This window comes from Euprymna scolopes, chromosome 41, assembly GCF_053919585.1.
Source record: "Euprymna scolopes isolate OS-2025 chromosome 41, ASM5391958v1, whole genome shotgun sequence".
In the NCBI taxonomy this organism is placed as follows: domain Eukaryota; kingdom Metazoa; phylum Mollusca; class Cephalopoda; order Sepiida; family Sepiolidae; genus Euprymna; species Euprymna scolopes.
In genome coordinates this window covers 44,484,449-44,512,319 of record NC_136522.1, presented here as the reverse complement: position 1 = coordinate 44,512,319, position 27,871 = coordinate 44,484,449, and the positions used below count along the sequence as shown (strand labels likewise).

The 27,871-nt window shown below is 29.5% G+C and overlaps 1 protein-coding gene across 4 annotated transcripts in view; it reads right to left on the bottom strand.

The window, feature by feature from the left end:
- Positions 1-27,871, bottom strand: part of LOC145266488 (uncharacterized) — a 167,585-nt gene that overhangs the window by 104,476 nt on the left and 35,238 nt on the right. For all 4 annotated transcript variants that reach the window (XM_080122207.1, XM_080122210.1, XM_080122208.1 and 1 more), the window contains exon 4: positions 25,002-25,115. In XM_080122207.1, coding sequence (XP_079978333.1) covers positions 25,002-25,115 — 114 coding nt within the window. The remainder of the gene's footprint in view (positions 1-25,001; positions 25,116-27,871) is intronic.

Genomic DNA, 27,871 nt, shown 5'->3' with positions numbered 1-27,871 from the left:
CTGATGAGGAGACCGTGCTTACCAAAAAAACTATGTATAATTATTCTACGTGACTTCATGTATACCACAAATAAAAAGCACGGATTTCCGAAACGATCGTACAGATAATTGACTTTGTTGTTGTTCCTTCTTATGAAACTGATTTTTAATTTAATTAAATTTTGATTGTTAAATTTAAAAAATTTTAAAACTTTTAAATTATAAATCACATTACTTAATATATATATATATATATATATATATATATATATATATATATATATATATAGTTTTAAAAGTGAAAAACGTCCTAGACAATATATATATATATATATATATATATTCATCCACATCTGTACTGTTTCATTGTATCACAACTCATTAGTGCGGCTAGCCCAGCACCTTTCCCTAACCAGAGATTGAACCTACACACATCGCGTTGGTAGCCGGCAGTTCTAACATCCGGCCCATGGGATTGGTGCTCGCAAATGATTTCATCCAATGTCCATTTAAACATATATGTATATAAAAGTGGACGTGTCTGTGTTTCTGTCTGTGTACATTTCCCTACGCAATAACTCTGTCAATTTTGAATCTACAGACTCGAAATTTGATATACAGGGTACTGAGATTTGGGAAAATCTATGTGATCGGTTTCGGCCAGAAATTTGGCTGTTAAGGGGTCAAAGTTGAACGATTTGACCTTTGAGAACTCTACCAAACTCCTCCGACAATTTTGGGTCTAAACCCTTGTAATTTTAGATATGGGTCCATTGGACATAGATCTAATTAATAACTTGATTTGACACCAAAACAATAAATTTTAAGGGTTCATAATAGGGGTCAAAGTTTTAAAAAATTGACCATTCTTTTTTTTGTTGCTCAGCATACATCTCCAAACACCTGGACAACGCCGGGCCGAAATGCTAGTATATCTATGAAAGTGAACGTGTCTGTGTGTCTGTGTACATTTTCCTTCGATATAACTCTGTTAATTTTCAGTCTACAGACTCGAAATTTGATATACAGGGTACGGAGATTTGGGAAAATCTATGTGATCGGTTTTCGGCCAGAAATTTGGCTGTTAAGGGGTCAAAGTTGAACGATTTGACCTTTGAGAACTCTACCAAACTCCTTCGACAATTTTGGGTCTAAACACTTGAAATTTTAGATATAGGTTTCTTGGGCATGGATCTAACTTAATAACATGATTTGAGCCCAAAACAATAAATGTTAAAGGGTCATAATAGGGGTCACACTTAAAAAAATTGACCATTTTTTTTTTGCTCAGCATACACCTCCAAACACCCGCCGGGCTGAAATGCTAGTATATCTATAAAAGTGAACGTGTCTGTGTGTGTATGTGTCTGTCTGTCTGTCTGTCTGTCTGTCCGCGTGTGTACATTTCCCTACGCAATAACCCTGTCAATGTTTAGTCTACAGACTCGAAATTTGATATAAAGGGTACGGAGATTTGGGGAAATCCATGTGATCGGTTTTCGGTCAGAAATTTCGCTGTTAAAGGGTCCAAGTTCAACGATTTGATTTTTGAGAACTCTACCAAACTCCTCCGACAATTTTGGGTCTAAACACTTGAAATTTTAGATATAGGTTCCTTGGACATTGATCTAACTCATTAATTTGATTTGAGCCCAAAATAATTAATGTTAAGGGGTCATAATAGGGGTCAAATTTAAAAAAAATTGACCGTTTTTTTTTTTGCTCAGAACCTGGGCTGTGCCGGGCTGAAATGCTAGTATATCTATAAAAGTGAGCGTGTGTGCGTGTCTGTCTGTGTGTCTGTCTGTGTGCATTTCCCTACGCAATAACTCTGTCAATTTTAATGGATCTAACTTAATAACTTGATTTGAGCCGCAAACAATAAATGTTTAGGGGTCATAATAGGGGTCAAACATTTGAAATTTTACATAAAGAGTAATCAGAGATAGAGCAAGCTTTTTCATGGGTTTGGGTCAAAAATTTTTAGTTACCAATATATAAATGTATGTATGTATGTATGTATGTTTGCATATCTTCTGACAGAGGCGACGGATTTTACCAAGATCAGTATCGTTTTGAGGTTCGACCTTTCATACGATAAATTGGCTAAAACATTAACTTTAACTAGGCATATATATATATATATATATATATATATATATATATATATATATATATATATATATATATATATATATATATATATATAGGGGGATCGCTTTTGTCGCCGATATTTTTACAGATATCCTCTTCTTTCGATTATGTAGCCTTAATGTAAGCAGAAGTCATTCAGGTATGGCGGTGGTCGTAACCGCAAAGACGTCAGGTTTTTTTCCCCGTCCTTTTCCTCCTTCGCGGTACGGGTTCGAGCCTGTCTTTCTACTACTTTTTTTTAATTTGCTCAATATACACATCCAAACACCCGGGCAACGCCGGACTGAAATGCTAGTATATATATATATATATATATATATATATATATATATATATATATATATAAGCAAGAACTTTTTCTCAGCGTTGCGCGAGTTAATATAGGAGAATGTTAACTAACATATTAATTATTTTTTTGAATGAGGGGCCTGTAATAAGTAATGCCCCTGAGCCACTTCAGAAGAGCAAAGAAACTGGGCACAGCTATTAATCTTTCTCTACATAGGAACCACCCAGATTTATGCAGACCGTTTTTGTAAAACACCCCAGGTTGGTTCTCCAACCACGACGTGACTTCAGAAATCAAGGCTGCATCATCTGGGAAACGTTTTCCTTTCCAAAACAACTTCATGGCTGGGAAGCGGTGAAAGTCAGAGGGTGCAAGGTCAGGAGAGTAGGGAGGATGGGGAAGGATTTCATAACCACACGCTCGTGCTTCTGATCTGGCGACATGCGAGTTGTGGACCGGAGTGTTTTCTTGCAGAAGGAGGGTACCTTTGCTGATCTTGCCCCGCCTCTTGATTTTGATAGCTTCCCTTAATTCCCTCAAAAGTGAAGCATAATAGGCTCCTGTAATTGTGGTACGTTTTGCCAGGAAATCTGTCATCACTACTCCGACCTGATCCCAGAAGACTGTGAGCATGACCTTTTCCAGCGGAGGGCTGCACCCTTGCCTTTTTTGGAGGTGGTGAATCCAAGTGCTTCCACTGCATTGACTGGGCGTTGGTCTCTGGATCATAGTGATGGACCCAGGTTTCATCCTGTGTAATCAGTCTTTTGACACCTTATGCATATGCAAATGGTCATGAATGATAGTTTCCACAGACCCTGTACTAATCTGGACATCTTGGGCTATTTGGCGAATAGTAATGCGCCGATTTCCAAAATGGCAGCCTCAACTTTACGGACAGATGCCTCATCAATGGCAGAAGGAGGACGACCAGTTCTGGGAGCTGTTTCCACAGACTTCCCACCATGTTTGAATTCACGATGTCAGCGTTTTACAAGGTCATATAATGGACCATTATCACCATAAGTTTCTTTCATTTCATAAAAAGTCTCCCGTGGTGTGCGTCCTTTCAAATACAAAAACCGGATCACTGCTCGACATTCAACAGGCTCCATTTCACACCTAACTCAGTTCAAACACCTGTAAAACAGAAACCAGAGTTCAGAGCTGTAATTTGCCACATCGAGATATAAATCATTGCACATGCAAAATTTCAGCTAGATCATACTACTGAAAGTGGGGCAGGGGCATTACTTATTGCACGCCCCTCGTATATTAATTTTTATGAAGTGGTCAGTAAGGACCTTCATTGCTTGCCATAGAATCGGTGATATCATAATTTTGTGTGCACTTTACGAAGCTGTTTACAGTTATTTTTTATTTACAGAAAGATAAAAAGTATAAAATATAGTGAAAGTAATGTCTAATGATTACTCAAAATTATATGGTTTAAATTGAACATTTCATAAGAATGGAGTTTAAATCATTTTAATCTTTTAAAAATCAATTATTTTTTAGAATGTTTATTTTTCGTTCCAATTAAACAGATTATAGTATATAATTATGAGATTTTTTTGTTTCACAGTATAATATTTAATTCATTTGCAATTTTCATACGAATTTCATGGTAAACATAAATATAGCTTCAGCACATATAATGTTAAAACTTCGACGGATTAAAACATATGTTCGTTAGATTTTATGAAATGAAATATAAGTGTTATTACGTACAAAAATATTTTCTGTCATATATTTTTCACAAACTGAATTTTACGTATTAATTAATCTAAAATTGAATAATTATCGAAATTCTCGTGAAAGTCTTACCAGTCTAACCAGTAGTTGATTTTAGGTAGATTTGTAAACACATTAAAAGTGGGCACTACATACATTGTTTTGAAGCATCAATAATGTAAACATTTTAGTCCTGCATTTTCATTATTTTCATATAGTGAAATTTTCTTTTTAATTAATAGAAGTTTATTTTAGGCTTCTTCTTTTGAATTGTACAAAGATTATGATTATAATATTACCTATATTAAATTACATCATGGTGCGGTTTGGAGGTGTTTCGTGGCCAGTAAATTCGAAAATTAGTCATGTCCACATGAAAAAAGTTTGAAAAACTGGCTACACATGCATGTGTAAGAGAAAGAATTAAAAGAAAAATTTGCTGACTACAAACAAAAAACATAATCCAGATGAATAAAGGCAATACAAAATAAAGGCAATACAAAATAAAGGCAATACAAAATAAAGGCAATACAAAATAAAAGCAATACAAAATGTTAATGTAGCAGTATTGGAAAATGCTGAATCAATTAGTTATTTGTTTTTCGTACTCTTTCCACGAAGGTGAAATCCCTGTAGACCTCTACTGAAAAAATTAAGTTATGCATAAAAACCATTTGAGTTTTTATAGTGCCTACGAAATTGGGCAACGGAACAAAGAGCAATTTTAGTAGAACAGTTAAAATTATATTTTAGCTATGAATAAAAGTTATAAGTGATTCTGGGCTACGGGAGAGGATCAAATTTCACCGGAATCGAAGTCTGTACTGCTTTCCTAGTGGGATTACGTATTTGAGAGAGTACACCCACCAGGAATAAATCATAATTATTTAACTGGGCTAAAATTCAAAATATATGTATTGTTGGCTATTCAAATAGTCGAATATTCAACGGGAGAATCGTTTCCATTTCGTTTGTATATATATATATATATATATATATATATATATATATATATATAGCTACTTCATTTACTCACATAAACCTAATATACGAAAGTATAGATTTATGCGTAAACTTTAAGTATTTACTTCAAAAGTGCTCAATACGTAGGTAGAGCTAGTTAGTAATTTATAAAATATATATGGCGATTAAGCTACACTGAATATTCTGCGTTTCATCCACTATAGGATTCGTCAGGCTTATGCGCGAATTCTGTGGTTGCTTCTTGTTTTTATATATGTTGAGGATTTCTAGTTAGCCAATCATCTTTCTAGTATCCACCGCGCCCCTTCCTATCAGCCAATGGGCATACATTTTATCGAACAAAGGATCTGTTTTAGAACTAGGTTAGTGGTTTAAGGTAGACGTTTTCCTTCCTTTTTTATATATATATATAAATATACCTATGTGTACACACACACATGCACATATATATGCATATATATACACACATATATGTGTGATCGTTTACTATATATACATATATACATATATGTGTGATCGTTTACTATATATATATATATATAGTAAGTTATAAAATGTATATGGCGATTAAGCTACACTGAATATTCCGCGTTTCATCCACTCTAGGACTCTTCAGGCTTATGCACCTGAAGAGTCCTAGAATGGATGAAACGCAGAATATTTAGTGTAGCTTAATCGCCATATACATTTTATAACTTACTAACTAGCTCTACCTACGTATTGAGCATTTTGAAGTAAATACTTAAAGTTTACGCATAAATCTATACTTTCGTATATTAATTTTATGTGAGTAAATTAAGTATAAATATATATATATATATATATATGTTATGATAAAAGTATATTCCTGCCTGTTTGTTTGTTTATAATTTATGTAATATAGAATCATAGTAAATGACTTCATCTCTATAGAGATATACCATAGGACTATATAGCGAATACTGTTTTCATTAGTTGTCATATCTGTACTGATGAATCTCTCTTCCATTTGATAAAGTGCAGAAACGTATTTCTAATTTGATTTTTGACGTACTAGTGGTCTCAATAATTTTCTGATTGAACTCACATTCTAATACATCTTCACATTTCAAAATTTGCACAAGTATTAAGCGCATGCACAAAAGATGTAGGGAGGGGAAGCGTTTCAAAGCGAAGGTGGTCTCATCTTAATTTTCAGCAGTCATGCAAACTAGTGCAGTGATTGCAATGAATTAATTGACTTGCAAATTAATATACATATACATTTCACCCTTCTCAACCACCGATTTCCATAATTAATAAGACTCTACCTGAGAGGTCATCTTTCAAACTTCTCGATTAAACATTCATAGGAAACACGAGTTGGAACGAATGCATTGAGGATATTGGCAAAACTGCTGCAATGGTGGATTTCCTCTACCGTGTTAGAAAATTGCTCGTATATGAGAGTATTCTATATTTCTCCAAAGCCTCTATTCGCCCATACTTGGAATATTGTTAAATCTCAGCTAAACGTGGTAAAAAAGAGACTCCAATAGGTACTGCATTATCGGCCAAGCCCCCACGCCTGTTCACTCAGTGCAATGAGATTGTTTTATAAGTACTTTAATGAAAGATACTCTGATGAACTCATAGCATTATGCCTCTTCTACGTACATACTCTTTACCAACTCATCAAGCTGTTAAATCCCATCTCTTAAATGTTGAGGTACCTAGATACCGGAAAGCCTACTACTCTAATAGCTCTTACCTTTATATTACTAAACTTTGGCATTCTCTCTATGCCTCTTGGCTGTACTAATGTACAACATTTTAAATGTAACGCGAACAGATATCTCGCTGCTCAACTACCATGTTATTATCCCATCACGTTCACGCGGCAACCTGCCTTGTTAGGGGGTGAAAAAATAAAAAGCTACATACCCCTTTTAATCGGTACAATAAAAGATCACCTTTCCTCCACCTTCTTTAATCAAGAAACTCACACTCCATAACCATCGCTGCTATTTTTCATAAACACAATTATTCACAAATATATAGTGAAATGTAAGGAAAAGTAAAATGCTTTCTGATTAGCTGCTACATGAATATGGGGGAACTTTTACTCCTTTCTCAGGATTACTTGACATATCCACGACTTCAACCTTATTATCTTTGATGTATTTAATAAGGCTGTATCGAGAACGGCATAATGATGTTTACGCACCGATTCCTATTAGATCACCGAAGTTAAGCAACGTTGAGCCTGGCCACTACCATGTGAGTGACTATTCGAGAATACCAGACGCTGTCTGTAGGAGGACGTCGACATTTCCGCCAGCTCCTGCAACACATAGACTCTAACTGTCAACCCTGTCCTGTCACTTGATCAAATTGGTTGGGACGAGAGAGACTAACTCTATGCAAACTAGATTCACTTAAAACAAACTTCCAGCGCGTGTTAATCACTATTCCTAAAAAAAAATAGTCTATGTCAATTCATCGGATGTATATTCATCAAGTACTATGTTTTCAAGTCTTTGCTATGACGAACAATGATTGAACCATTGTCATCTGCCCATAAATCATCTTATTAACTATTATCTTAAATAATGCTAGTCAAGTGTGTACTCAGACATAATTCTTTTTCATTTAAGACGTAACAAGAAAAGACTAAATCACCCTTGAGATGATTACCTCTCAAAGGTGATTTAGGGCCTTTTCTTGTTATATATATCCGATGTAAGAGCATTTTTGTGAGGCGTCAACAGTGAAGCAAGGATTGTGTACGCTCGAACCGTACCATAGATCAAGTGACAATGATATATTGATTACAACTCGGAAATAGTACTGGAGTAAGCAAAAAAAAATTAAGCTATATCGGATTTTTTTCTCCTAGATAAGTTACATAACCACGCCTTGAGAATCTAGTCTGCTCGATTATTTAATCTATTGCTTTCATATTGATGAATGTGATATATTGGCCGACCGGAAATCGAACTTGATACACTGATCCTACAGTCAAAGTTTTTAAGCTACATTCATATAAACGTAAATTAATCTCTAACTATGTGAAATTGTCTACGATAGCGTATTTTCTTCCCTTAAATCATGCTTAAGCCTTTGTCTCCTGTTTCAGCCTCGGGCTGCCGACAATAATGTGTACTCTCGTACATGTGGCTTCTTATTCATCGGTTTCAGGGACCTTCCGGATGGATAAAGAAACTGATTTTGCAAGAAAAATTGCAGAAGACATTATACTCTTTGATGATGCTTTATCAAAGACCGACACTATTTTACTGCGTTTCAAATAATTTTCTTCAACGATTTGCCTAAGTCGCCATTGATATCGACCGTTTCAACAATGTAAATACACATTCAGGTTGATCGAATTATCAGTCCAGTTTTTTTTTGGATCAACATATCTGTCGCATTGCATTTATATATATCTACTAATTTATCACATTGATCACACACACACACACGCACACAGACACGCACACACACGCACACACACACACACACACACACACACACACACACACACACACACACACACACACACACACACACACACATATAATAATTTTTCAAAATCAAGACAACAAAATATAAAATAAGAAAATCATATGGTGTATTTCTTATGTGTTACAATTGTTTCGTAACCATTTGAACAAATTTAAGCATTATATTATTTTAAAATGTTTCAAAAATAGCTACTGTGCGTACGCTCGAACGAGTCTTTAGATCAAATGACTATCTATCGACTAAAAAAATATCTAAAATCCAACATAACCTTTGGATTTCTTCTAGTGAGGTTTTAGATTTGTTCTAGAAAACACCTAAATACATAAAAATGAAAAAGCAATAACATAAGCAAAAACAGATATAACTAGATTAGAAATAGAAATTATAAAACTAGCAAGAAAACAATAAAATACGATAACGTATTATGGAGAATGAAAGAATAGAAAAGCACATAAAAAGATTAAATGAATATAAAATAAAAATTTGTAGAAATATCATCTAAAAATAAGAAATATTAAACTGGGATAATTACTCAATTCGAAGGAATCGAATAAATAAATAAAATGAGGATGAACGAGGTGAGTCCAAACTGCTTGTTCCCTTAAAATAAGGATTATGAATGTATTCATATATATATGACATGTATTTTGGTGTCTGAAGAGAAGTTATTTTTGGAATATTTTTTAAGACGCTCCTCCATTGGATTAATGGACTATCTCATGACGTCACTTCCTCTCGTGACGTCACTTCTGATATCGTGTACCGGTGCCCGAGTCAGAGATTAGCACTCGGCCAAGCAGGTCGTGTGCAAACGCTCTACTTATTACCATTTAACCCCCATAACTGGCGACGTCAGATTTGATTTTCACATGGGTTAACTCCACAAAAAAAAGGAAAAAGAATGAAATTCTAATTGACTTCAAAAGAACGTCGGATTTACAAGCTAAGAATTCGGCTAGCAATTACGTTCTAAAAACAAAATTCCAAAAACAAAAGCAAAAAAAAAAAAAACAGAAACGAACACAAGGCAAAGTTATTGACGCATTTATAAGTTATCATTTTGTCTATATTTAAATTGAAAAGAACTGTACGAAACGCATTTTTGTAATTTTTAAAAATTAATTTGGCTGCCTATTGAAAGAAGAAAGAAAAAAGAGGAAAATATTGACCCAATTTTCACCATGAGGACAACTCTATTGTAAACTGTCGACTGTTTATTCGTATGCAAATTTGAACATTTTTTTTCAAATGAAGTGAAAAGTTTTTTTGCCTTTGTTTTGTGCTGTTAACTTTATAAAATATTTTAACGGGAGAGAAATGTTTTGTTTTCCTTTTCGTTTTACTTGGACTAAAAGAAAGATACTTTTTTCATTGAGTGGAATTTTCTGAAATGTTCTATTTTTAACTTTCGGTTCCAAAGTGCAAAAATTTTGTTTCTTTCTCGTGGGACAACTCCCCCCCCTACACATGAAAAACATAAAAAAACAGCCATTTTGGTTAACTGCCAGACAATTCCACAATTATATTTATTCTTTTGCAACTGTATTGTATCACGGTATATTTTTTTGTTTTTGTTTCGCAAGTAAAAAAAAAGAATTATCGACCCTCATATTGGGTTATATCTAAGGATTTTACCAAGAAGAAAGGGATATATTGCTCCCTCCTCATACGTACACACTCAAGGAAAGGAATTTTTCTTTTTTCTTTTTTTTTTATTTTATCTCTCTTCTCCAGTCAAAAACGGAAATAATTTTTTTTTCGTGCATTTCGAAAAGCGATTACAAGATGGAGGACGTTAAAGTATTATTAATACAGTTAGTTAAGGCCCAGATGAACCAGCATCAGAAAGCTGAGGAAAATTTCAAAGGACGTGATAAACAGCACCAGTTACAATTTCAAGAGAGGTAACAAGCGTTGGAGGAGAGAATGCCACTTCAACAACAGAGACAAGAAGAGCTTGATACCCTCCAAAATATTCCAGCAAAAACCTAACAGCCAGCCGTGGTTATCTCCGAAATGTGCTGCTGCCATTGTGGACAGAAATTACAATTTCTATTGCTTCCAACCTAATACACGTACTGAGACTAAAGCCGCGTTTAGAACTGCCAGCAAGCACCGTTAAAAGAATGATATAGAACGCGAGATAATTGTATGTACAGTCTGTCAAGTCCAAAGTAGCTGAGCAGCAGCTTGGTTCCCAGCAATTTTGGAAAATAACAAATAGGGCCCTGAATAGAAGTGTGTGGTCTATCCCAATCATCATCAATAGACCTGAGGTAATTTCGTAAGCATTGGACAAAGCTAAACTCTTCGCCAAAAACTTTGCAGCTAATTCTACCCTATGCTTCAACACCCTGAAAAACCTCATTAGTATGTTCCATAAATTCAGGTGATCTGTCGTCTCCCTCTCAATACAGACCAGTCAGTTGTACGGCATGAGTAAGTTGCTGGAATCTGTGTTAAATAGAGTAGTCAACCACCTAAGTTAAAATAACTTTCTCAATGCAATATGGTTTCCGTTCTGCTAGATCTACAGCAGATGTGATAACAGTTATATATCAGAGGTTTAATGAATCTCTCAAAGGCGCTTGACAGGGTATGGCATAAAGGTCTACTCTACAAAATCTTATAGCTATAAATGGTTTTCAGTAAATAAATCATTTCTATCTGATAGGTTTATGAGTTTAGGGGTTGATGGGGAAAATCAGAAGCTCACAGTATTAATGCTGGAGTTCCTCAGGCATCCATCCTGAGCCCAACTCTCTTCCTGATCTACATCAATGATCTCCCACATAACATCCTAACATCATTCGTACACATTTATGCTGACGACACTACCACTTCAAAAGCTGTAAACGACCAAGTTGTCTCTGAGTCTCTCCTTCTGATTTTGATCACGTGGTGCAATGGAGTAAGGGGTGGCTGATTAATTGTAATGAATATAGAATCAAGCTTCTATCTTTCCACCACCATCTGATACCCATCTGGCATCAATTGGGAAGCACAATGTTTTGATAAGCTTCTGCGACTGACATTCACTCCCGATCTGAAATTAAATGCGTGCACTAAATCCGTTGCCGAGGTTTCTGGAAAAATGGCGACATCGTTCTGATGCAATTCTTTACCTGTATAAGTACGTCCAAGGATGGAGTACGGGGGCCACATCTGGTAAGGAGCTGCTAGAAGCATTTTATCCTGCCTTGACAGAGTTCAAAATAAACTTTGTAGCCTAGTGAGGTATGTACTTCTCTCTTCTCTGCAATCTCTTTCCCACAGAAGAGACGTTGCAAGCCTGTCTCTGCCTTATCGTTATTTTCATGGCAAGTGCTCGTCTGAGCTCCAGTCTATATTCCCATCTGGTCTACTTTCACGAAAAACACTCGTGTAGCTGAAACCACTATCAATAATTCCCCTCCCCATTCTTTATCTGTGCCCGAACCTAAGCCTAAATTCCATGAACAAAGCTTCTTTCTTAGACCTGCACGCATATTGAACTCTGTCCAGTTTCCTTCTTTCTGGCTGACTATAATATGGCCGTCTTCAAGTGTGATAAGCTCCCCCTCCTTAAGTAATTCAATTTACTCAATTCCCACTATTAATGATTACTACGACATTTTCCCATTAATTATTCTACACCCATTAAACCTTATTCACGAGTGGCCTGCTGGCCTTGATAAATGGTAATTCCTTTGTGCAAAAAATTATCAATAATATCTGATTGTATTTTTCTTGACAAAAATGTTTTATTTAATTTTTAAACATTTTTCGAAACGTTGTAAATAAACTGTATTCTCATGTTTTCCTTGCGAATTTACGAATTTCAATTTTTGTTTTCTTTATTTTACGAAAATAAAATAAATTTACGACGTATTTTAATATTATGATGATCTATAGATTTTAGTCTTGTTAATGGTTTAAAAGCAATTAATAATTAGTACTAGCAATGGAAAATTAAAATTAAAAAAATATTAAAAGAATTGTTTTTAGAATCGAAAATAAGGCTCAAATTTTTCCGATTCCGATACCCTAAAACGTTGCCATTTTTCCGATTCCCATTAATCGTCCCAACATTAATATATATATATATATATATATATATATATATATATATATATATATATATATATATATAAGAATTTCTACAGAATTTTCTTATGTATTTTTTAAATTATTGTCTCAACTCGACGAGTAAGTTTCCTGGTCTCCGGTGGTAATTCGTGGCGCATAGATCCATAACTTAGAAATTACCACCGAAGACTCGGGAACATACTCACCGAGTCGAGATCGCAATTAAAAAATATGAAACTAGAAAAATCTATTATTTTCAATCAGACTGGTATCCATATTAACTTGCTTCACTCATGCATACACAGACACATACACCTGCATATACACACATGCATACACACACGCATATATATATATATATATATATATATATATATATATATATATATATGTATGTATGTATGTAATCGGCGATAAAAATTTGTAGTGTAACAATAATGAAATGCACAACACGATTTCTCTTTAGATAGATCTAAAACACGTAAGGACATGTTTTGATTTATGTACCATAATTTACAAATTATAGTAATTACCTCAGTCGGAAACGTATCTTGTTAATTATTCGTTAAGAAATTGAAACAGCATCAGCGATTACGCGATGTAAAACATTTGTTAATTTACTCAAGAAAGAGAAAAACAAAATTCATATATCCTTATAAATATACTTCTCTATACAACTAACTATACAAAAACGCTGAAAGAGGAGAATAATAATGTGTCATTTAATTTAAAATGCTTAAATAAAAAAAACAAACGTTACTTAAATACACTAGCAAATATACACTCTCCTGTTGTTTATATTTGTTAGTATGCATGATAAACAAACATATTTCATTGTCCTCCTACAAGAATCATGCCGGTCAGTTTGTAAAATTGGCATGGACGAATTTATGTAGTACCCCCCAAAATACAGAGCTAAATGGATACAATCTCGAATATATGTTCTTAAATTGTAAAAGTGATTGTCATCTAAGTGTTATTTAAATTAATCATCGGCAATCGTGCGTGTTCACCTTTAAAAAGAAAGATGGAATGTCATAATGATGTAAAGACATGAACTTGTCTTAGTGTATTATTATATTGCTCATTTCTTATTAATGATTGTTTTAATTAATTCTTAATGCTGTCGATGTATGTGTATATCCACAAGATGTAGTTTTATTTCATACTTAGGAGATATTCTATTGATTTAGATTTTTAAAAACTTTTATTTGTTCTAAACAAGTATGTATGAGCTAATGTGTTTAGAAGACAGATTTAAAGGAAGGCATCCTAATTGCAAAGTTGTTAAGCAAGGTGTTTGTTCACATTACTTTTAAATCTTCGCATATGGGTACAATCGTGAAAATAAGGAATAGGTGAGATTTCTACGCGCAAAAGGTCTGACAAAAGAAGCTTTTATCGCAGAAGGTTTTACGTCATCTATGGACTTTTACAGTGAAGGGGTGTGATTTTGCTGTTAGTCAGGTTTGTCGGTGGTATTTTCATTGAGGAGTCCAAGTGCAGTAAGTTCATCCGAGCACATGCTGTGGAAGTAATGAGACAAGGGCTGAAGCTTATTGGAAAATTTGGATTACGTTAGATTAGAGATCCATTTTATAATACTTGATGTACGAGCCTAGATATGGCAACACTACTCCTTATATGGTGGCTTTATAGCGATTTACGATATTAGCAGGTGTGAGAAGTTCTCTAACCCAGTAGAAGCAGGCCATCTTCTTTGCACCACATTTGGCAGTATCTTCGATGTTTTTTTTACAACTTACAAAGTTTAAGTTTCATAATATACTTGCTGATTATTATCGCTGTCCATAATTACAAACATTGTATGTTCATATAAAGGATGGACTCTAATTTTTACACTTGCTATCATTGGCATTACCATCACCGTCATTCTTGGAGGAAGAACCACTCTCTGGTTTCCTCCCACCTTATTGGTGCCCATCATTTAGGGTGTGTGTGCTACTCGCCACGCTAAACATCACAGGTTGGCGTCGCTATCTGCCTATGGTAAGGTGCACGCATATAGCGCCTAGTCGTACTATATGGTTATACATGTAGCAATGACCAGACTTAAGGTCCCTTAAATTCAATGATCTAAGGGGAACCGGTATATCAACACGATTATGCCATAAATATTGAAGATTAGCAGTCCATATACATTATATTGATTTTATTAATGGCACCAACTATATGTCAGGCATGTGATTTTTCGAGTGGTATATTACAGTGATACATACAATGTTTTTTTTATCAAATCATATTTGTAATATTTTAACAGAATTAGTATAGCTATCAAATGTACTCATTTGCAAAAGAAAACAGAAAAATTCTGAAGTAAAATATTTTTTACTTATTAAAATACAACATTATGCATTCTAGAACAGGAAAAATACAACATTATGCATTCTAGAACAGGCAAAATGTTAAAAGTTCTACTTGGTTAATATTAGACATCTCAACCAATCGTAGTATAAGAATAAAATACGGGGGGAAATTGTATGACTTAAGTAAACAAACAATGAACAATAATAATCGATCGATGCCTTCGTTCAGTTTCAAGAGAATAAATACCTCTGTGAAAGTAACGGTACGTTCTTATGGGGTAAAAGTTGCACAATCCCTAACCACACCTCTCTTGAATCGGTACTGCTTGGATCTAGTGACAGGAAGGAGAAGTTCTAGATGACTGGAAACAATGCTGAGATAAGCGGAGAGAAAAGAGAATTAATAAATGGTCATCCATTTTAGTACTGACTTAACTTCGGTGATTTAACGGGAACCGGTGTGTAAATATAATTATGCCATACATGAAAACATATGAAACATATGCATATAAAACATATGAAACAAATGTATAAAAAACATATGAAACATAAAAGATATGAAACAAATGTATATAAAACATATTAAACAAATATATATAAAACATATGAAACATACGAAACATATGAACACACATGAAACATGTGGATATAAAACATAGAAAACATATGAATATAAACATATGAAACAAATGTATATGAAACATATGGATATACAACATATGAAACATACGGATATAAAACAAATGAAACATATGTACATAAAACCAAATATAAAAACATATAAAACATGTATATAAAACATATGAAACATGTATATAACACATATAAAACATGTATATAAAAACATGTGAAACATATGTATATAAAACATATGAAACATATGTATATAAAACATATGAAACATATGCATATGAAACATAAAAACATATGTATATAAAACATATGAAACACATATCAATAAAAATATATGAAACACATATTTATAAAATATAAAACATATGTATATAAAAACATATGAAACACATATTTATAAAAATATAAAACACATGTATATAAAACATATGAAACACATATCAATAAAAATATAAAACATATGAAACACATATTTATAAAAATATAAAACACATGTATATAAAACATATGAAACACATATCAATAAAAATATAAAACATATGAAACACATATTTATAAAAATATAAAATATATGTATATAAAAACATATGAAACACATATCAATAAAATTATAAAATATATGTATATAAAAACTTATGAAACACATGTTTATAAAAATATAAAACACATGTATATAAAACATATGAAACACATATCAATAAAAATTTAAAATATATGTATATAAAAAATTATGAAACAGATATTTATAAAAATATAAAACATATGTACATAAAAACTTATGAAACACATATTTATAAAAATATAAAGCATATGTATATAAAAACATATGATACACATATTTATATAAATATAAAACATATGTATATAAAAACATATGAAACACATATTTATAAAAATATAAAACATATATATAAAAACATATGATACACATATCTATAAAAATATAAAACATATATATATAAAAACATATGAACCACATATTTATAAAAATATAAAACATATGTATATAAAAACATATGAACCACATATTTATAAAAATATAAAACATATGAAACACATATTTATAAAAATATAAAATATATGTATATAAAAACATATGAAACACATATCAATAAAAATATAAAATATATGTATATAAAAACTTATGAAACACATGTTTATAAAAATATAAAACACATGTATATAAAACATATGAAACACATATCAATAAAAATTTAAAATATATGTATATAAAAACTTATGAAACACATATTTATAAAAATATAAAACATATGTATATAAAAACTTATGAAACACATATTTATAAAAATATAAAACATATGTATATAAAAACATATGATACACATATTTATAAAAATATAAAACATATATATATAAAAACATATGATACACATATCTATAAAAATATAAAACATATATATATATATAAAAACATATGAACCACATATTTATAAAAATATAAAACATATGTATATAAAAACATATGAACCACATATTTATAAAAATATAAAACATATGTATATAAGCCATGAAACACATATCGATAAAAATATAAAACATATGAAACACATATTTATAAAAATATAAAATATATGTATATAAAAACATATGAAACACATATCACTAAAATTATAAAATATATGTATATAAAAACATATGAAACACATATTTACAAAAATATAAAATATATGTATATAAAAACATATTATACACATATTTATAAAAATATAAAATATATGTATATAAAAACATATGAAAAACATATCTATAAAAATATAAAACATATGTATATAAAAACATATGAACCACATATTTACAAAAATATAAAATATATGTATATAAAAACATATGATACACATATTTATAAAATATAAAACATATGTATATAAAAACATATGAAACACATATCTATAAAAATATAAAACTTATGTATATAAAAACATATGAAACACATATTTATAAAAATATAAAACATATGAAACACATATTTATAAAAATATAAAAACATATGAAACACATATTTATAAAAATATGAAACATATGTATATAAAAACATATGAAACACATATCTATAAGAATATAAAACATATGTATATAAAATATGAAACACATATTTATAAAAATATAAAATATATGTATATAAAAACATATGAAACACATATTTATAAAAATATAAAACATATGTATATAAAAACATATGAAACACATATTTATAAAAATATAAAACATATGTATATAAAAACTTATGAAACACATATTTATAAAAATATAAAATATATTTATGTAAAAACATATGAAACATATTTATAAAAATATAAAACATATGAAACACATATTTATAAAAATATAAAAGATATGTATATAAAAACATATGAAACATATTTATAAAAATATAAAGCATATGTATATAAAAACATATGAACCACATATTTATAAAAATATAAAACATATGTATATAAAAACATACGAAACACATATTTATAAAAATATAAAACATATGTATATAAAAACATACGAAACACATATCAATAAAAATATAAAATATATGTATATAGAAACATAAAAGAACAATGATAAACGGGTAATCAACTGTGTTTGCAAAGTCGATCAAATGATTGAGAATAAAAGCATCGGAATTGAAACAAAGAAACGATGACGTATGAGATTACGTCGTAGATATTGGTTTTAAAAAAAACTAACATAACAACATGTTAGTTTACATTGGACTGAATCTGATTAAGTTATATTAGCAAGAAAACAATAGCACTAAATATACTTTGAAACCATGGAAGGACTCTTGGGCAAAAACATGCATCTAACCTATAGGAAATACGTTATTATATTACAAATAACAACGCGCAGACAAAAATAGGCTAGCCAGAAAAAAATTTTGATTGCAAGCCCAAATGCTATTTAGATTCACTTTTAAAACCTGATAAGATAACTTTATATATCAACTATATGATTGAATAAATCATTTCTTTTGAAAGTGCGTTTTATTCACATGTAAATCAGATCTTTTCTTGGACTATACTTAACTTTATAGATCAATTGCCTGATTAAAATGCCCTTAGCATTTATTGGCCAACCATTGGGCTTTTCAAAACAATGTCTCCTATATTTATTGGCCAATCACAGTCATTGGTGATGTTTATGGCATTTTAAAAGCCGGCTGCCGCCATCAGTGTAAATTATGGCCGAATCGGTCTTTGAGTAACCTCTTCAGAAATATGCGGTAGTTTTTCTGTCATTTATTTATTCTATCTTTTATGGGACTTGTTTATGACGAGGGTTTGTTAGACTGGCGGCGGTTCGGTTGAGGTCGGACGTGAGGAATTATTGGCAAAATATAGTTGATAATGCAGGAGAAATAAATCTGTATCGGACATTTTGAAAACGAAAAACAAAAAGGTAACAATCAACCCCCAAAAGTGTAATTGTATTTCGTCGCTGTCATGATAACATTGTTATGTAATGGGAAAACACGTTATGCATTGATAAAATTGCTCTCGATTGATAAAACACATTATATCTCACATTTGAACCCGTCGGCATATGTACAAACTCATTTTAGAATAATTTCTTGTTTAATCGAGTGGTTTACGCGTTTTATTCATCCATTTAACATGTCTCTCGAATGTAACTTATATATATAACTTTTAAATGTAACTTTTCTCATTAATCTCTGTATTTTTCTTATCTATATCAATTTCTCGTCTAGCTGACTTTTCTCATCAGTTATCTAACATTTCTCATGTATCAATCTATGTATCTTACAAATTTCACGTCATTGTAACGCAGTAACAAAATTAACACTGACGTTTTTGATTTCAATGCTGGTGGTTCACCATTATATAAATCCCCCAAAGTATGGATCAGTTGTAAAAGAGTCAACCCGTACTAACCAATAAATCATTTAAAATAACTACATTCTTTATCCATCAAATAGTTAAAAAGAACGTGTTAATATATATGTCATTCTAATGGCTCACCACTTATCAAGACCAAAATCTAATCGAGGATGAGTGTTAGTGAGATTGTGAGATGGAAATGTACTATGAGAGGATTGAGAACGATGTTTGATTAATTCAGAAGACCCCTCAGCAGATATTTGTTTACATTGCCCTCGAAAACAACCACGAACTGTGAACCGATTGCGGAACTGTTTGCTTATATGCGTATGTAAGTAAACAGTTCTGCAATACCGTGTTTCAAGGATAAGAAATATTCCAAAAACTATTTATGAAATTTCCACTTGATTTTAGGTACATAGAGAGAGTAGAGTTCTTTGCAGTTTAGATAGTAAGAAGAGTTCCTACTGTGAAAGTTTTACGCGGTAAGAAGTGAAAGGTTAGTAGATAAACAGGCTAAGACAACTGATAAATTATGTACAAATGTAGCAATATAAGTAAAAACAGTCTGGTAAGATTTCATAAAGGTTAAAAATTTAGTAAAGTAAAGTAAAATTTTCCATTTGATTCGAATCAAGCTATGTTTCTAATTTTATAAACTTTTCTCCAGACTTAGCGTAAAGCCACTTGATGTAAAATATAATCTAATAGTATATAATATAACAGTATATAATATAATAGTAAATAATATAATAGTACATAATTTTATAGCATATAATACAATAATATATGAGCTTATACTTGCCGATGAGACGACTCTCATATACTATAGATTACATACTATTAGATTATATACTATTGTATTATATACTATTATATTATATACTATTAGATTATATAATATTATATTATATACTACAATGTTATAGACTATTTGATTATAAACTATTATATTATATACTATTATATAATATACTATTAGATTTTATACTATTATATTATATATTGTTATATTATATAATATAAGCTCATATATTATTGTATTATATGCTATAAAATTATGTACTATTATATTATTTACTATTATATTATATACTATTATATTATATACTATTAGATTATATACTATTAGATTATATACTGCTATATTATATACTATTATATTATATATTATTAAATTATATGCTATTATATTATATACTATTATATTATATACTATTATATTATATACTATTAGATTATATAATACTAGATTATATACTATTATATTATATACTATTAGATGATATACTATTACATTATATACTATTGTATTATATACTATTATAATATATACTAATAGATTATATACTATAAGATTATATACTATTTGATTATATACTATTAGATTATATAAAATTACATTATATACTATTAGGTTATATACTATTAGATTATATAATATTATATGATATACACTTAGATAATATACTATTACATCATATACTATTAGATTATATAATATTATATTATATACTACAATGTTATATACTATAAGATTATATACTAGTAGATTATATACTATTATATTATATACTAATAGATTATATACTATTATATTATATACTATTATATTATATACTATTAAATTATATACTATTATATTATATAATATTAGATTATATACTATTATATTATATACTATTAGATTATATACTGTTATATTATTACATTATATATTATAAGCTTATATATTATTATATCATATACTATTATATATACTATTACATTATATACTACAATATTATATACTAATAAATTATATACTATTATATTATATACTTCAATATTATATACTATTATATTATATACTATTAGATTATATACTATTATATTATATAATATTAGATAATATACTATTATATTATATAATATTAGATAATATACTATTATATTATATACTATTATATTATATGCTATTACATGAGGTACTATTAGCTTATATACCATTAGATTGTATACTATTATATTATATATTATTAGATTATATACTATTATATTATATACAATTATATTATATAGTATTAAATTATATACTATTGTATTATATACTATTTGATTATATTCTATTAGTATATATATTATTAGATTATATACTATTATATTATATACTATTAGATTATATAATATTAGATTATATACTATTACATTATATACTATTAGATTATATACTATTAGATTATATACTATCAGATTATATATTATTAAATTATATACTATTAAATTATATACTATGATCGATATACTATTATATTATATACTATTATATTATATACTATTAGATTTTATACTGTTATATTATATACTATTATACTATATACTATTAGGTTATATACGATTTGATTATAGACTATTATATTATATTATATACTATTAGATTATATACTATTGGATTATATACTATTATATTATATACTATTATATGATATACTATTATATGATATACTATTATATTATACTATATACTATTATATTATACCATATACTATTATATTATACTATATACTATTAGGTTATATACTATTATATTATATACTATTAGCTTATATACTATTATATCATATACTATTATATTATATACTATTAGATTATATACTATTAGATTATATACTATTAGATTATATACTATTATATTATATACTATTATATATATACTATTAGATTATATGCTACAATATTATATGCTATTAGATTATATACTATTAGATTATATACTATTAGATTATATACTATCATATTATATACTATTATATTATATACCAATATATTATATACTATTAGAGTATATACTACAATCTTTTATACTATTAGATTATATACTATTAGATTATATACTATTATATTATATACTATTAGATTATATACTGTTATATTATATACCATTATATTATATACTAATAGATTATATACTATTAGATTATATACTACAATCTGTTATACTATTAGATCATATACTATTAGATTATATACTGTTATATTATATACTATTAGATTGTATACTATTAGATTATATACTATTAGATTATATGCTATTATATTATATACTATTACATTATATACTATTAGAGTATATACTATTAGATTATATTCTATCAGATTATATACTATCAGATTATATATTATTAAATTATATACTATTAAATTATATACTATGATCGATATACTACTATATTATATACTATTATATTATATACTATTAGATTATATACTATTAGATTTTATACTGTTATATTATATACTATTATACTATATACTATTAGGTTATATACGATTTGATTATAGACTATTATATTATATTATATACTATTAGATTATATACTATTGGATTATATACTATTATATTATATACTGTTATATGATATACTATTATATGATATACTATTATATTATACTATATACTATTAGGTTATATACTATTAGATTATATACTATTATATTATATACTATTAGCTTATATACTATTATATCATATACTATTATATTATATACTATTAGATTATATACTATTAGATTATATACTATTATATTATATACTATTATATATATACTATTAGATTATATGCTACAATATTATATGCTATTAGATTATATACTATTAGATTATATACTATCATATTATATACTATTATATTATATACCAATATATTATATACTATTAGATTATATACTACAATCTTTTATACTATTAGATTATATACTATTATATTATGTACTATTATATTATATACTATTAGATTATATACTGTTATATTATATACCATTATATTATATACTAATAGATTATATACTATTAGATTATATACTACAATCTGTTATACTATTAGATTATATACTATTAGATTATATACTGTTATATTATATACTATTAGATTGTATACTATTAGATTGTATACTATTAGATTATATGCTATTATATTATATACTATTAGATTATATACTATTAGATTATATACTATTATATTAACGAGTCAAACGAGGTCGAACCGAGGACGCAGAGAAGATTTACGATAATTCCGGAGAACACATGCCATAATAGAATTTAAAGAAAAGACTGAGACTAACAACATTACGTCCGGGATAGAAATATTGCATAAAAGAAGAAAAGATAGAGTCAATCTCATTACATGTACGTTTTTACATCTTATCAAAAATCCTAAAATGGCACAGAAATTTGGCAGCGCCAATAATATTTCAACAGTACTCAATACAGGACCTGACTATTATGTCACTGGAACAATAGGCGGAAGAGAATAGTGTATACTTCATCAGTGAATGCGCTTAGGATTTTGGAAAACTGTTTCCCCCTTAAATGATGAAGATTGTTTTATAGCTGCACATGAGGAACAAATAAAAAATATATCTCCACAGAGGAACGAATAAAACGCCAATTCCTAATTGTATTTATCAATACTTCAATTTGTAATAATGTTCATAAATCGGTTATTGCGAAACAGTGGACAGTGACAGTAAGAAGAGGAGATTAAAACATTGACTGCCATCTCAATATCAAAATCTGATCAGGGAATTCATCGACAAAGTAGACAAACCATTCGCAACGAATTAAAAAACGTGAGGATCAACAACACATGATGTTATGGAATATTAAATGCCATTAAATCACTAACGAACAATAAATTGATATGCCGTAAAAGACAAATCAAACCAAATTTCTGGTTATAACGTTTTCGTCAATAAATCGAATAAAAAAATATTCATATATACATGCCGGGTTTAACGAGCCACCAAGAAATCAAATCAAATAAAAATCTATTTACATGCCGGGTGTAACCAACCCCCACATACCAAGTAAAATAAAAATCTTTGTACATATATGCCCAGTATAAGGAACCATCAAGAGACCAAGTAAAATAAATTAAAAAAAAAACTTTATTCATAGAGGTCGGATTTACCGTGCTCTTGCCATTCTCTTCTTCGTCACTTCCTTTCATCTTTGCATGTGTGGTCGTGATAGTCTCGTCTAATAATCGGCGATCGTCTGTTTGACCAAGATGAATAAACTTCTCATGCAGGAAAGACACAAAGAGATTTTCGCGGAGTTTCATCAAGGATACATTAAAGAAAATGAAAGAGGCTAAATAATTAAAATCATTTACTTCTTAACTTACTAAAGATATAAGAGATGATAATGAACAAAGACTCGCGGAAACATTCAGCTAAGATTATTCTATATTATTGATGATGTATCTCACTCGCATGACTTCCAATCCGAGACTGATTTTAAAACCTTGTTTCTCTCACTGGAAAAAGTGACGTCATGCCAACGTTCGACCTTTGACCCCTCCCGCTCAACTTCACGTTACCCGTCGCTGGATACAATTCGATTTGTAGAATACGATTATCTTGACATGCCATAAAGGTGACCTTTGTCAAAAATCACACTAGCTAACTTAATCGTTAATTACTAGTGTAGGGTTTCTACTATGCAAAAATACTTACTTGAAAAGGTGCTACGAGCAGTGCTTCTTCACTTTCATTTCGAAGAATTATTGCTCCTTGCTTCCAAACGTACACAATGTCTTGGCATACCAATCGCCAAAGTAGGTCAAATATCTAAATAGTCAAATGAAGACAAAATCTTTCATTTACAAGAAAAAACAAACAAAAACAAACAAACATAGTAAACGTAAGAAATTGTCCGTGTTAAAGGACACACTTTACAGTTTCAGTTAAGTGAAAAGAATTTCATTTCTTTTCATTTGCAGATTTAAAGGAAAGTTTTAGTATGTGTGTTACAGTAGGAGAGCTAAAAACAAAATAATCACAGATTTGAAATCAACATCTTCAATCCAATGCTCTTACCGAGTTACCCAAGTTATTAAACCCTTTTAAACACCGATCGTTTAAAATGTGTGTCAAGTAATATTAGAAACAAATGTTCCGGCATTTTTAGCGTTACCTTTTAGCCGTTGGTGCAGAGTTAAAAATATTCTTATTTATATTGATCAATCAATATGAATCAATAGAACAATAATTTTCTTAAGTAAAAATACCGTTTGTGTTGTGACGGGCAAGAGAATTTGCTAACCGGTGTCGTTTTTAAAACTGTCTATTATTAAAATATACAAGTATTTATAAAAGGCAGTTTTAACAACATACGTAATAAATATACAAAAATATTCACGGCATGTAAGTGCTATGAATTTTAATTTTTTCATTCATAATATATATGGAAATTTAAAGTTTATTTTTTAAAACGCAAGAGTAAAATCACTTGTAATTATTAAATGTGCGAGCAATAATTTTCTTAAGTAGATTTTCCCAGTGTCGAATGTAAATCCCTTCACTCTTTATATGTTACAATGTATAACATCTAATTTTAATTTAGTAGCAAAAATAAATAATATACCTAAATTAGACGTACTATGAAGAAATCAATTAGTTTTGATCAATTTCTTCTGTAAATAAATACGTTTATAGTTAAAAATTACAAAAGAGTAGGCAACCGTGTAGAGATAAAATTTCTTTAAATTGTAATCGGTAAATGTTTTTCCTTTAAACTGACAGCAGAATTTGCCAATAGGTGTCCATGTTAAAACCGCCACTATTAAAATATCAACCATTCTTAAAACGTACTTTTAACAATCTATATATCTATAAAAGTGAAAATGTCTGTGTCTGTCTGTCTGTCAGTCTGTGTACATTTCCCTACCAAATAACTGTCAAGACTCAAGATTTGACATAAGGAATATTGAGATTTGGCAAAATCGTTTTAATCAGTTTTTAGACACAAATTTGACTGTCAGAGGGTCAAACTTGAACGATTTGATCTTTGAAAACTCAATCAAACTCTTCCGCCAATTTTGGATCTAAACACTTGAAATTTTAGATGTAGATTACTTGGACATATATCAAACTTTTTAATTTGATTTGAGCCCCAAAAGATAAATGTTAAGAAGTCAAAATTAGGGTCAAAGTTAAAAGAAAATTGACCTCTGCGGGCTCTACCGAATTACTCAACCAATTTCTGGTGTAAACATCTGAAATTTTACATAAAGGGTATTTAGAGATAGGGCAAGCGTCTTAATCGGTTTGGGTCGAAAATTTGAGCTGCCACGGGATCAAAGTTCAAAAGATTTGATCTTTGCAGTGTCTACAAATTACTCAGCAAATTTTGAGTCAAAACATTTAAAATTTATACATAACGGGTATTCAAACATGCGGCAAGCATTTTAATGAGTTTGGGGGGCGAAAATTTGGCTGCCAAAAAGTCAAAGTTGAGAAAGTTGACCTTTGCAGATTATACCAAATTTCTCCGCCAATTTTGGGCTTAAACACTTGGAAATTTAGATGCAGGTAACTTGGACATAGGCAAAACTTTCTTATTTTGATTTGAAACCAAAATAATAAATGTTAAGGGGTCAACATTGGGGTCCAAAACAAATTTACCTCTGCGGTCTCTACAGAATTACTTAGACACTTTTTGGTTTAAACATTTGAAATCTTGTATAAAGTGTATTCACACGTAGGGCAAGTTATGAACAGTACATAGGGCCCGAGCAAAGCAGGGCTGAACTGCTAGTATAAATAATAAAAGCAAAGAATCTTTCTAACGAAGACGTAGAATAAAAATTATTAATTTTAATTCATTTATTTCATAATTTAAAAAGGTTTTAAATCATTTCCTTTATAAATTGTAACCCGTAAATAGAAGGTAACAGTTAATTATATATTTGCTGGCATTACATTATTAAACAGAAAAGAAACAATAATAGAAAATAATACCGTTCAGAATTTTGACATAGCATTAGTCATAGACGTACACACACAGAATAAATGATACTAATAATTAAACAAAATCAACATAGAAATATATAGAAAATAGATCAAATAAATAGAAATATGAAAAGATGAAAGAGTGGAAGTTTAATTAAGTAATGTAGTAAGATGAAAGAAAGTACAAAAAAGTAAAAAAAAAAATTCCAACTTACTACGTAATAACAAAGAGAGAAGGCGAAGCTATTATTTTTTTTTACTTTTATATACCCCTCCCCTCCCAAAAGAAGCAATATTGCCACGAGACCGCAAGAGGCTACTGTCAGGTTAGGGTTAGATTTATAATGAAGTTACTAGAGTAGAAATTTGAGCAACAACATAATTGTTTACACTTAAATTTCTGCATTTTACAGCGGTCGGGAAATCGTGACAAGGTGTCTGAAGAAATAAGTTATCAAAGTAGAAAACTTGCTGGCATCTAGAGACCTCTACATTTAAGGGGGAAGGTTTAGAAGATAATAAAGGGTTGTGGTTATTTAAGTTTATTGGTATAAGTATAGTAAGTTCGTTGGAGCATATTCCGCAGAAGTTCT